At 48.1% G+C, this 12,611-nt stretch overlaps 2 protein-coding genes across 3 annotated transcripts in view; one reads left to right on the forward strand and one right to left on the reverse strand.

The window, feature by feature from the left end:
* Nucleotides 1-216: 216 nt before the first annotated feature.
* On the reverse strand, nt 217-9,509 carry mrpl15 (mitochondrial ribosomal protein L15). Its single transcript, XM_069921491.1, has 5 exons — nt 9,371-9,509; nt 6,581-6,738; nt 1,960-2,125; nt 1,354-1,477; nt 217-646 (listed from the first exon to the last, which is right to left on the reverse strand). The coding sequence occupies exons 1-5, from the start codon at nt 9,467-9,469 to the stop codon at nt 303-305; spliced, it is 891 nt and encodes a 296-aa protein (XP_069777592.1). The 5' UTR covers nt 9,470-9,509; the 3' UTR covers nt 217-302.
* The window catches only part of LOC138755478 (acyl-protein thioesterase 1-like), a 40,647-nt gene continuing 35,512 nt past the window's right edge, over nt 7,477-12,611 (forward strand). The window contains exon 1 of one of the 2 annotated variants that reach the window (XM_069921492.1): nt 7,477-7,566. In XM_069921492.1, coding sequence (XP_069777593.1) covers nt 7,492-7,566 — 75 coding nt within the window. In that variant the 5' untranslated portion in view covers nt 7,477-7,491. Of the gene's footprint in view, nt 7,567-9,745; nt 10,084-12,611 lie in introns of those variants that run through there. The other variant, XM_069921493.1, reaches the window with a different exon arrangement.

Genomic DNA, 12,611 nt, shown 5'->3' on the forward strand with positions numbered 1-12,611 from the left:
ATAGGGAAATACATGAAAGGAAAATTAAAGATCACCACTTGAAAACTAAATTAGGGCCAAGAAGAATGTAAATGCAGAAAATGAATCTTTTTTAACAAAGAGCAGGAGAAAGAATGAGAAGGAGCAAGTAGCAGGCTCTGTCAATTAGTTTCCCTCCCCCCAGGTAAAACAGTAAACTGAATGTAAAAGTGCACAATGAGAAATAGAGTAACCAAATAGAAAACAAATAATCTTTTTAATACATTACTCAGTTTATACAGATGAAAAATCAAATTGACATTTCCAGTTACAATGGCAAATACTCACAGTTCAGATCTATAGTATTTGCATAGCTCTTCATCAATTGGTTTTAAAATTTTCTTTTCAGGCAAGTTCACCAGCCAGCCAGGAGCAAGACCAAAGAAAATTTGCAAGGGATCCTTGCGCATTGTTAACATGCTATACATCACATCTTTGCTTATATCTGGCAAAATGTATCCATACTTCTTGGCAAGCGATATCCGTTCCTTTTGAACTTTTGCTGGATCTGCTAAATAACCACGATTTTGGGCATCTGTGTAGTAAGGAACTAATTCCTCAGGTGGAAGCATGCGTTTTGGAATGGGTTGTCCTCTTAAAAAAAAGGAAACCGGTTTGCACAAAATATCTGTATGAATGAAGAAAAAAATAAATGCTGATAACATAAACTCTAAATTACTTAGAAGTTTGGATTTCTGGCAACTAGTTCAGATATTTAATTCCATAGCAAATTCACTGTATAAATACTGCCTAGTACAAGCAATTTTAAAGATAGAATTCTAGTTAAAGTTTCCATCAACTCCATATTTCATTTTCTGTTCAACAGTATTGCTCAAACATATTGTCAACAGGGCTGGAATTCAACTCTGCCATGCTGGCTCAGAAATATCAGGTTAAGTGCTTAAAATGGCAGAGAAAGTGATCAGGAAGGAAACTAATGATAAACAAAGCAATCGAGTTGGGCAGTCAGGAGGCTTTACATTAAGGACTGCTGGTTAGGCTGCAGAAACACTTTTCTTGAGCTTAACCTGCATATTGTCATCAAATAATTTAACAAGAGGGCTCAAAAAGACAGCCAGCCCATTAATTATACATCTAGTGACCCCTAAGGACTGTCTCTGACATGATTACCCTTTTTGTTTAGTTGGATCAGCAGCATCCTTCTAGCTTGTAATTAGCACATGCTTCTACACGACAGTACTTACATTTAAAGGTCCATTTAATAGTCAGGTGTGATCAAATTTCTAGGCCAAAGAATCAACAACATTGAAAAAAAAATACAGAATGAGAAATTAATTTTGAAACAATTTCACAAATAGTTTAAAAAATATTTACCTAAATTGCGTGGATCATAGAATGCAGTAGTTATAATTCCACCATTCCTTTCAACTGCAGCTATAGCAAGCTCTGATGCCCACTGGACCTCGATGTTTACCTTTGCCGCAAAAATGTCAGCACCCTAGAAAGCCAAGAAAAGTTGCAGTAGTTATTCTAATTTTCACAAAAACAACAAATTATTGAACTCATAGTTATATTTTATAATAATGTATATGAAAATTACCCATCTGAATGAACAAAGATTTCCCAGCTTAAACCAATGTCCTGAAGGGTTTGCCTTTTAAGCTGACAAACTGTATGCCTTTGGTTCCATCTAATGGCAACCAGAAAAATAACTTCAGACTGCAGCTACCTGCTTTTCTTTAATTCTTTAATTCAACTACTTACAAGGGTTGTTGGGGAAAACAATAAAGCCTTTGTTAAGAAAAACAAAGTTGCAGGCATTTGCAATGATAAGAGTTTAAGAATTCACAAATTTCCTCCTGCTCAGGATTAACAACAGTATTTGGCAGATTATCTCTTACTAAGTGTATGTAAAAAATGAGAAATTAAGGATTGCGTTTTTATTATGGTTAAAAAATAATTCTGCTTGGTTTCAATTACCTCCTCCACTAGCTGGATTCCATAGTCTCGTTTCAATGGCTGGACTGTCACTCCTCTTGCATTTACCAACTGCGTTAAGTCAATAGGTTGACTTGGATCCACTCTACCAAGATCTATCAAATACTGCAGTCGATTCAAACTTAATGGCTGATATTGTCGTCGATAACTGTGTAAAACAAAAACCAAATAAATTATTTTCCTTTACAGAATTAGAACCACAGAGAAGTACCATTTTGTCCTTCAGTATTGTACCTATATACAAACACAATAACACTGAGACAAGCATGTATAGAAATCTGCATCTATAACCTCCCAGAAGCTCATGAATAGAATAATCACTGTATAGCCTCTTAACACTGGAAGAAAGGTAGAAGGCAATCAGTACAAAACAAAGATTTAAAAAAAATAGCATGCAATAATAACCACTCGTCTTCAGATTCCTCCTACAGACTTGAACCTAATTTCATACAAAGAATAACTGCGCTGTCATGGATGTGGGAGAGTGGAGACACAGTACTGCTCCGAGAGGTTCAACCGCCAGTACATAATGCTGTAGGCTCCATACAGACTTTATTAAATTACTTGTTAGAGGAGCTGACAGTGTTTTTATACTAGAATCTTGCAACACAGGTTTGCGTCCAAGATGGTGGTGCCTGTCCGCAGGAGCAGCCATGAGGGGTTGTAGACTCTGAGGAACAGCATACCGCCACAGGGCACCAGAAACAGGGATAACACCACCATCGAGAAGGAGAAGCAGAGAAAATGACCCTACAGGACAGTAACTACGTCAGTGGACCAGTGAGGGATCCATGCAGGTTGCAGGTGACTTGCAGTCGAGAGGCTCACACATGCTGTGGGCTGCTGAAGACTGGCACAGTAACAGAGCCAGGATTCAAGTGGATGGCAAGGGCTTTCGAAGAGCCTCGGGCACTGATTGGGTTGGAAATTTGTATCTAGAGCTCGAGTTACCAATGGGTCGAACAGGAGTCTATTCAACTGCAGAGGCTGTAGAAGTGTTGAGGCAATTCTATGGACCCTCATTAACTCTGAAAGGACTCTCTTTTGCTCCTCTTTCTCTTATTGTTAGGGATGAAGGGCAATGCTCATGGTGACACTTTGTCTGTCTTATGGCAGACAAAAGGCAATTTTGTCTAATATTACCTGTCCTGTACATAACAATATTATGTACATTACATAACAATAAATGAATCTTGAGTCTAGCGTAGATTTTATATATTTGTTGTCCTTTTTAAATTCAATTCAGTTTACTATTCAGATTCTTTTAACAAATGGCTGTTTGCAGGAGCAAGTAAGAATTTTGGTGCAGATGTACGATTGTTTTTCCAGACTCTTTTGTGTAGTCTTCCAAAGGCGCTATTTGCCTTGGCGAGTTTGTTGTCTATCTCTTTGTCGATCCTTGCATCAGATGAAATGGTGCAGCTGAGGTAGGTAAACTGGTTGACCGTTTTGAGTTCTGTGTGCCCGATGGAGATGGGGGGGGGGGGGTGGTAGTCATGGTGGGGAGCTGGCTGATGAAGGACCTCAGTTTTCTTCAGGCTGACATCCAGGCCAAACATTTTGGCAGTTTCCGCAAAACAGGACATCATGCGCTGGAGAGCTGGCTCTGAATGGGCAACTAAGGTGGCATCGTCTGCAAAGAGTAGTTCATGGACAAGTTGCTCTTGTGTCTTGGTGTGAGCTTGCAGGCGCCTCAGATTGAAGAGACTGCCATCCGTGCGGTACCGGATGTAAACAGCGTCTTCATTGTTGAGGTCTTTCATGGCTTGTTTCAGCATCATGCTGAAGAAGATAGTAAAGAGTGATGTCTTTGGCTTGGCTTCGCGGACGAAGATTTATGGAGGGGGTAAAAAGTCCACGTCAGCTGCAGGCTCGTTTGTGGCTGACCAGTCCGATGCGGGACAGGCAGACACGATACAGCGGTTGCAAGGGAAAATTGGTTGGTTGGGGTTGGGTGTTGGGTTTTTCCTCCTTTGCCTTTTGTCAGTGAGGTGGGCTCTGCGGTCTTCTTCAAAGGAGGCTGCTGCCCGCCAAACTGTGAGGCGCCAAGATGCACGGTTTGAGGCGTTATCAGCCCACTGGCGGTGGTCAATGTGGCAGGCACCAAGAGATTTCTTTAGGCAGTCCTTGTACCTTTTCTTTGGTGCACCTCTGTCACGGTGGCCAGTGGAGAGCTCGCCATATAATACGATCTTGGGAAGGCGATGGTCCTCCATTCTGGAGACGTGACCCATCCAGCGCAGCTGGATCTTCAGCAGCGTGGACTCGATGCTGTCGACCTCTGCCATCTCGAGTACCTCGACGTTAGGGGTGTGAGCGCTCCAATGGATGTTGAGGATGGAGCGGAGACAACACTGGTGGAAGCGTTCTAGGAGCCGTAGGTGGTGCCGGTAGAGGACCCATGATTCGGAGCCGAACAGGAGTGTGGGTATGACAACGGCTCTGTATACGCTTATCTTTGTGAGGTTTTTCAGTTGGTTGTTTTTCCAGACTCTTTTGTGTAGTCTTCCAAAGGCGCTATTTGCCTTGGCGAGTCTGTTGTCTATCTCATTGTCGATCCTTGCATCTGATGAAATGGTGCAGCCGAGATAGGTAAACTGGTTGACCGTTTTCACAGTTAACTCATTATCAACCTACAAATCTATGTCTTAAGAGACTAAAATGATACAACTGAGCCAAGATTTGCCCCTGCTCTCAGGTACACACTCCAACAAATACATAAATACACTTAAGCTGAGTGTCAATACACACCTTTGCAAAGACAACAAACATGGCAACACATGTATAAAAATGATATACACGTACAGTATTTTGCTTGTTTTCTACATACATTTAGACATATTCATATGTGAAGTCAAGCACTCAAACACTTGCACATGGATATTTAAATAGATTTTATCTACACATGCACATAAGAATCTGCAAATCCACATCTGAACTCATGTATGCTTGCCCATCTTATATGTACATCCAGACCAACATATAATAGCTGTTGCACAATTAAGAACACTCTCAGTGAGAAGGATCCAAATACAAAATCAAAGATTTCAGCTCAAAAATGTAGGCTAACATTCCAGCACAATACTGTGCAGTTATAGCTAAACCAAGATCCCACCTACCACCCTAGGTAGATGGAGAACATCTAAGTAACCACAATTCTTCTTTGGCTTGGCTTCGCGGACGAAGATTTATGGAGGGGGTAAAAAGTCCACGTCAGCTGCAGGCTCGTTTGTGGCTGACAAGTCCGATGCGGGACAGGCAGACACGATTGCAGCGGTTGCAAGGGAAAATTGGTTGGTTGGGGTTGGGTGTTGGGTTTTTCCTCCTTTGCCTTTTGTCAGTGAGGTGGGCTCTGCGGTCTTCTTCAAAGGAGGTTGCTGCCCGCCAAACTGTGAGGCGCCAAGATGCACGGTTTGAGGCGTTATCAGCCCACTGGCGGTGGTCAATGTGGCAGGCACCAAGAGATTTCTTTAGGCAGTCCTTGTACCTTTTCTTTGGTGCACCTCTGTCACGGTGGCCAGTGGAGAGCTCGCCATATAACACGATCTTGGGAAGGCGATGGTCCTCCATTCTGGAGACGTGACCCATCCAGCGCAGCTGGATCTTCAGCAGCGTGGACTCGATGCTGTCGACCTCTGCCATCTCGAGTACTTCGACGTTAGGGGTGTAAGCGCTCCAATGGATGTTGAGGATGGAGCGGAGACAACGCTGGTGGAAGCGTTCTAGGAGCCGTAGGTGGTGCCGGTAGAGGACCCATGATTCGGAGCCGAACAGGAGTGTGGGTATGACAACGGCTCTATATACGCTTATCTTTGTGAGGTTTTTCAGTTGGTTGTTTTTCCAGACTCTTTTGTGTAGTCTTCCAAAGGCGCTATTTGCCTTGGCGAGTCTGTTGTCTATCTCATTGTCGATCCTTGCATCTGATGAAATGGTGCAGCCGAGATAGGTAAACTGGTTGACCGTTTTGAGTTTTGTGTGCCCGATGGAGATGTGGGGGGGCTGGTAGTCATGGTGGGGAGCTGGCTGATGGAGGACCTCAGTTTTCTTCAGGCTGACTTCCAGGCCAAACATTTTGGCAGTTTCCGCAAAGCAGGACGTCAAGTGCTGAAGAGCTGGCTCTGAATGGGCAACTAAAGCGGCATCATCTGCAAAGAGTAGTTCACGGACAAGTTTCTCTTGTGTCTTGGTGTGAGCTTGCAGGCGCCTCAGATTGAAGAGACTGCCATCCGTGCGGTACCGGATGTAAACTGCGTCTTCATTGTTGGGGTCTTTCATGGCTTGGTTCAGCATCATGCTGAAGATTGAAAAGAGGGTTGGTGCGAGAACACAGCCTTGCTTCACGCCATTGTTAATGGAGAAGGGTTCAGAGAGCTCATTGTAACCACAATATCTGCTATTTAAAAATAGTTCACTTGATGTAAACTTTTGGGTGTTTAAGTATGAAAAGTGCTACAGAAATGCATGTCAATGTACAAAATGCACATATACATTAATACATTACTGTATGTACATATATGTCTACAAATACATTTTTGGATGATGTTGCATTCTCATGTGGTTTAAAATTTTAATGTACAGTCAATACAAGTATTTATTCACCAACCTGTGTCCCTTGTTGTATCCATATTTTGGAATAACAATATAAAATGGAGTTTGGCCACCTTCAAAGCCTAATCGTGGGCGGTTTCCACGCTGTGTCTGGCCTTTGTGACCTCGACCACTTTTTTTCCCTCCATGAATGCCCCTACCACGTCTTTTTTCCTGGAAAGTAAGCATCATTTATCAGTCGTAATCCATGTCAAAGTCTTTCCTTTTTTGTTCCAAGTGAAAGCAAAACAAAATGATAAAAGTGATCACCATAAATACCAACTCTTGTGCCTTTGTCGTAAATTCAAGTATATTAGCAAAATTCCATAATAGGTTGCATTCGCCTTGTATATAAAATCAGTGAAATAATACAGTACTCCTAATTTGATCAAAAGTACCTTGAGTAACATTTTTGATGTTAATTGCAGAACTGAAACAGGACTCCATCAGCTTTATGCTGTACCTGTAAAAAGGTAAATGTGTCTCATGGTGTTTTACAGGAGTATTGGTGTCAACTCTTATTTACACATTAATGATACTCAGATTTACCTCACCACTACCTCTGATCCTCTGCTATGTTTAAATTGATCCACATGCAACAATGGACAAGCATATTGAAAGATAAGAAAGACCAACACAGTTTAGATCCATCAAAATCCCATTTGTAAGCCAGCAATACTAACTTCTCTGTGGCAAGTGTGGGAACCACAACCCAACCAGTCTGTTAATAAGTTCAGTGTCACAGTTAAGTTTGAATTTACATCACCTCAGGAGCAAATTGTGACCATGACTGTCAAAAATTGATTTAGGTTACTTACACCATCTCCATGAAAGCTTTGTAGTTTGTAGCTCAAGTGTTCATCTTAGATGCAGTGAGGATTTTTGTCTACATAATCCTCTCACCAATTAGATTCCGACGACCCCATCATGTTGGTATTGTCTCACTATCGCCCTACTGATGTCCTATGGTACTCTCAGCTCTCCAGTCAGAACATTCACAAGGTATGGAATGCCCATCCTTTTAAAAAATTCTGCGGGGACTTGGCGTTACTGTGCTGGGAATCTGCCACGAAATTCTACAAGTTCTTCACAAGCGTCTAAAAACCGGTTTTGTGTCCTGCTCGGTTTTCTGGAAGCTTGGTATGAAATACTAATGTGATTGCAGTATGAGGAAGAGCCTTGGAAAATGGTTTGTTTCGAAAAAAATTCAATTTGTTTTGGGAAGATGGATTCAATCTGATCAAAAGGTACATGCCAACCTCACACAGCGGTTCACCCACGAAAGAACAGCGGGTTCTTCCCGAGCTCGGACCAAGACTGTGCATGGCGAACAGGATGACTATCCCCCCCCACTTCCCTCTCCTCCCCCCCCCACTCCCCTCTCCTCCTCCCTCCCCTCTCCTCCTCCCTCCCTCCCCTGCTCCCTCCCCTCCCCTGCTCCCTCCCCCTCCCCTCCTCCCTCCCCCTCCCCTCCTCCCTCCCCCTCCCCTCCTCCCTCCCCCTCCCCCTCCCCTCCTCCCTCCTCCCTCCCCCTCCCCTCCTCCCTCCCCCTCCTCCCTCCCCCTCCTCCCTCCCCCTCCTCCTCCCCTCCTCCCTCCCCCTCCCCCTCCCCTCCTCCCTCCCCCCTCCCTCCCCCCCTCCCTCCCCTCTCCTCCTCCCTCCCCTCTCCTCTCCTCCTCCCTCCCCTCTCCTCTTCCCTACCCCCCTCCCCTCTCCTCCCCCTCCCCTCTCCTCCCCCCTCCCCTCTCCTCCCCCCCTCCCTCCCCTCTCCTCCTCCCTCCCCCCTCCCCTCTCCTCTCCTCTCCTCCTCCCTCCCCTCTCCTCTTCCCTACCCCCCTCCCCTCTCCTCCCCCCTCCCCTCTCCTCCCCCCTCCCCTCTCCTCCCCCCTCCCCTCTCCTCCCCCCTCCCCTCTCCTCCCCCCTCCCCTCTCCTCCCCCCTCCCCTCTCCTCCCCCCTCCCCTCTCCTCCCCCCTCCCCTCTCCTCCCCCCTCCCCTCTCCTCCCCCCTCCCCTCTCCTCCCCCCTCCCCTCTCCTCCCCCCTCCCCTCTCCTCCCCCCTCCCCTCTCCTCCCCCCTCCCCTCTCCTCCCCCCTCCCCTCTCCTCCCCCCTCCCCTCTCCTCCCCCCTCCCCTCCCCCCTCCCCTCTCCTCCCCCCTCCCCTCTCCTCCCCCCTCCCCTCTCCTCCCCCCTCCCCTCCCCTCCCCTCTCCTCCCCCCTCCCCTCCCCTCCCCTCTCCTCCCCCCTCCCCTCTCCTCCCCTCTCCTCCCCCCTCCCCTCTTCTCCCCCCTCCTCCCCCCTCCCCTCTCCTCCCCTCTCCTCCTCCCTCTCCTCTCCTCCCTCCCCTCTCCTCCTCCCTCCCCTCTCCTCCTCCCTCCCCTCTCCTCCTCCCTCCCCTCTCCTCCTCCCTCCCCTCTCCTCCTCCCTCCCCTCTCCTCCTCCCTCCCCTCTCCTCCTCCCTCCCCTCTCCTCCTCCCTCCCCTCTCCTCCTCCCTCCCCTCTCCTCCTCCCTCCCCTCTCCTCCTCCCTCCCCTCTCCTCCTCCCTCCCCTCTCCTCCTCCCTCCCCTCTCCTCCTCCCTCCCCTCTCCTCCTCCCTCCCCTCTCCTCTCCTCCTCCCTCCCCTCTCCTCTCCTCCTCCCTCCCCCCCACTCCCCTCTCCTCTCCTCTCCCCCCCCCCCACGGTGTTTGTGACAGCACTCGTGGAAACTGCGACCCTTTCCTGAGTGCCGTTGGAAGACATTAAGGAGAGGGTGAAGCCCGCGATAGCCTGACCCGGCCGAGCCCCCTGAAAGTGCGCTGCTTTCTCACCCTTTTCTTGGCCCCAGGGTTGGGTCTGAGATTGGCGAGTGAAACCCGCGGCAGCCGCCGCAACAACTCGAGGCTTGAGCGGACCCCACTCCACGACATCCTCGGCGGTGGCTCCACCTCCACACGCGTCACCACTGCCGCAAACACACTGCTTTACGGCAGGCGCCAAAGGGAGACAAACCCTCCCATTGACCCATTTGTCCTTTAATTTACAACCAGTTGTATTATTCTGTATTTTTTCTGACCTAACACGCGGAAGGCGATATTAAAATTGCAACAAGTGATATATTTATACACCATTTCAGAAAGCTATTTATTCAAGTTCACTCCAAATACATTCGACCAGTGAAATGCACCAAGTGAGCCAACACCGTGATCAACTGCGCATGTTCCTGTGGTTGACGCTGCGCCTGGGAGAGATCCGTCTGATTGGCGTTCTTCTTGGCCACTCACCGTGTGCAGAATGGACGTTAATTTGAGGAGACGTCAAATCGGCCGATTGGGAGGCGGGACTTCCGCGGGGAGTTGTACGGCGGTGGTGCTGCTGCTGCGGGTGGGATATTTTTCTCAACGTCCAGAAGTGGGGGGCTTTGTAGTGGAACTCTTGGGTGGTGAGTCGTGGAGTTGGCTGGGCAATTGTTTTGCTGTGTATGTGCGGTAACAACATGTCATCGCCGGCCATTATTCCTGCTGTGAGGAAAGCAACTGCTGCGGTGAGTCTCACCTGGAAGGCGATGGACAAAGGGCGGGCGGGCACAGCTTCATTGAATAATATTGTCCGGTTCACTGTCCTAAATCCGGAATACTGATTCATCCACAATACGAGAAAAACCTGTTGTGTAGGATTGAGGTGAAGTGAACAAGAAGGCCACGGAGGCTTCCTCATGTTTACCGTCTAATGAGGACAACTGTTATTTACGTAGTGTTCTGCAGGGTCTCTCCCAAATGCGTTTCATGGTTGATTAAGTACTTGCGGCGTCTTTACTGTTGTAATGTAGAAATTATTACAGCCAGTTTGCACAGAACTTGTTTAACTCCACACTGGTAATGTCTAGAGGTTTTTTTTTAAATAATAATTAATGAGAGATAAATACTGAGTGAAACACGAAAGTCTGCAAACCCAATGGTTGAAGTAAAAACAATGCTGAAGAGACTCAGCAGGACAAAAAGCATTCGTTATGTAGCAAACGTAAAGATTCAGAACCAACGTTTCGCCCTTGACCCCCCCTCCTTCATCGAATTAACTGGGGTTAATTCTCCTTCAGAATAGTTCCATCCACGGACACGGATAAGAATTTCTCACCTCATTGGAGGATGGCTTGGCCACTAAATTTGCCCTTGTATGCTCAGGAGAGATAACATCTGGACAAGAATGAAATTAATGCACATGATGGTCAGCTGAAGGACAGGTTTCCATAGTGCATGACTCTTGAGATAATTTTTAAATACTGTACTTGTAGTGGTGCACATCCTCATGGAGAAATTGACCCCGCTTGTATTGCGGTGGGGCAGCCATGGGGAAATGGCATCATCAGAGGTTTCTCTCCGACTCCAGCATCCCTTCCAGCGCCCACCCTGGGCAACGATTATGATGTCTCAATGCACCAGGTGATTGAGCTCATGTTGCCCTTAAAGGGACATGCTAAATTTGAATTTAAAAAAGTCATTAATGACCCTCAACGTGGTGGCTGTGTTTTTTTTCCACTGCTCACACCACCACAACAAGCCCAGACGTTTTTCTGGACTCAAAACACCATGGATTCAGTAGAGGTTAACCCTGTCTCCATCAAGCCTCCCCCCTTTAGGACCCACCGACCGAGAACATGGTTCGGGCAGGCGGAAGCACAATTTCAACTCCGCAACATCTCCTCAGACGCCACGATGTTTTACCACGCCGTGAGCGTTCTGGACCAAGATACGGCAGCAAGGGTGGGTTGCATCATCCACCACCCTCCGGCTACGGGGAAGTACACCACCCTCAAAGACCTGCTGATTGGAACTTTCAGGCTAACACCCCAGCAACGGGCTTCCAGGCTCCTTCACTTTGATGGGCTTGGGGACAGTAGTCCGTCGGCGCTGTTGGATGAAATGCTGGCCTTGGCTGAAGACCGCAAAGCCTTGTTTACTCACAGCATTAGACACTCACACCCGATCTCAAGGTCCAACCCTGCGAGCGGCCAACAGCTCCGCCATCAGGACCTATGGCACCCGCAGGGCACAGATCCAGATCGGGAAGGAGAAGTTCCACGGCCTACTGGTGACATGAAGGGCAAAAGGCTGGTCAACACCCGAATGTTCCACTCCAGCCAACTAGACACAGCAAAAGCCCGCAGGCCCGAAATCGCCACCGTAGCCACTGCCAGGGACGAGTTCGATGAGATCCTCCATGAATTCCCTACCATCTTAGAGCCACAGTTCAACGCCACCCTGCCCCAGCATGGGGTCTTCCACCACATCGCCACACAACCTCCCACTGCACGCTAGACCCAGATAGCTGCCGCCCGAGAAGCTCCAACAGGCAAAGGAGGAGTGCTCCAGGAACTGGGAATTGGACAGCGCCTGGGCATCGCTGCTCCATATGGTCCCGAAATCGTCCGGGGGCTGGAGACATTGCGGGGACCACCGTCGGATGAACGACGCAACCACCCCCGACAAGTACCTAGTGCCCCACATACAGGACTTCTCTGCCAACCTCCACGGCGCATGGGTCTTCTCCAAAGTAGACCTCATGTGGGGATACCATCAGATCCCGGTGCATCCAGACGACGTGGGTAAGACGGCCATTATCACCCCTTTCGGCCTCTTCGAGTTCCTGCATATCCCCTTCAGTCTAAAGAACACAGCCCAAATGTTCCAGCGCCTCATGGACGTGGTTGGAAAAGACCTGGACTTTGTGTTCATGGACCTGGACGATATTCTCATTGCCAGTCGCAACCCCGACGAACACCAAGTCCACCTCCATACTCTTTTTACCCGGCTGGTGGACTTTGGCCTCACGGTCAACGTGGCCAAATGCCAGTTCGGCAAGGAGTCTCCAGTTCCTGGGGCACTCCATTTCGGCAGCTGGGGCCGGAGAAGGTAGTGGCTGTTCAACGATTTTCCCCAAACCCTCCACTCTGTAAGGCCTCCAAGAGTTTGTGGGGATGGTGAACTCTTACCATCGTTTCATCCCTGGAGCCGCACGCACCATGCGCCCATTGTTCGCGCTCATGGCCACTAAAGAAAAGACTTTATTGTGGTC

The sequence above is a fragment of the Narcine bancroftii genome, chromosome 2 (assembly GCF_036971445.1).
Source record: "Narcine bancroftii isolate sNarBan1 chromosome 2, sNarBan1.hap1, whole genome shotgun sequence".
Classification (NCBI taxonomy): domain Eukaryota; kingdom Metazoa; phylum Chordata; class Chondrichthyes; order Torpediniformes; family Narcinidae; genus Narcine; species Narcine bancroftii.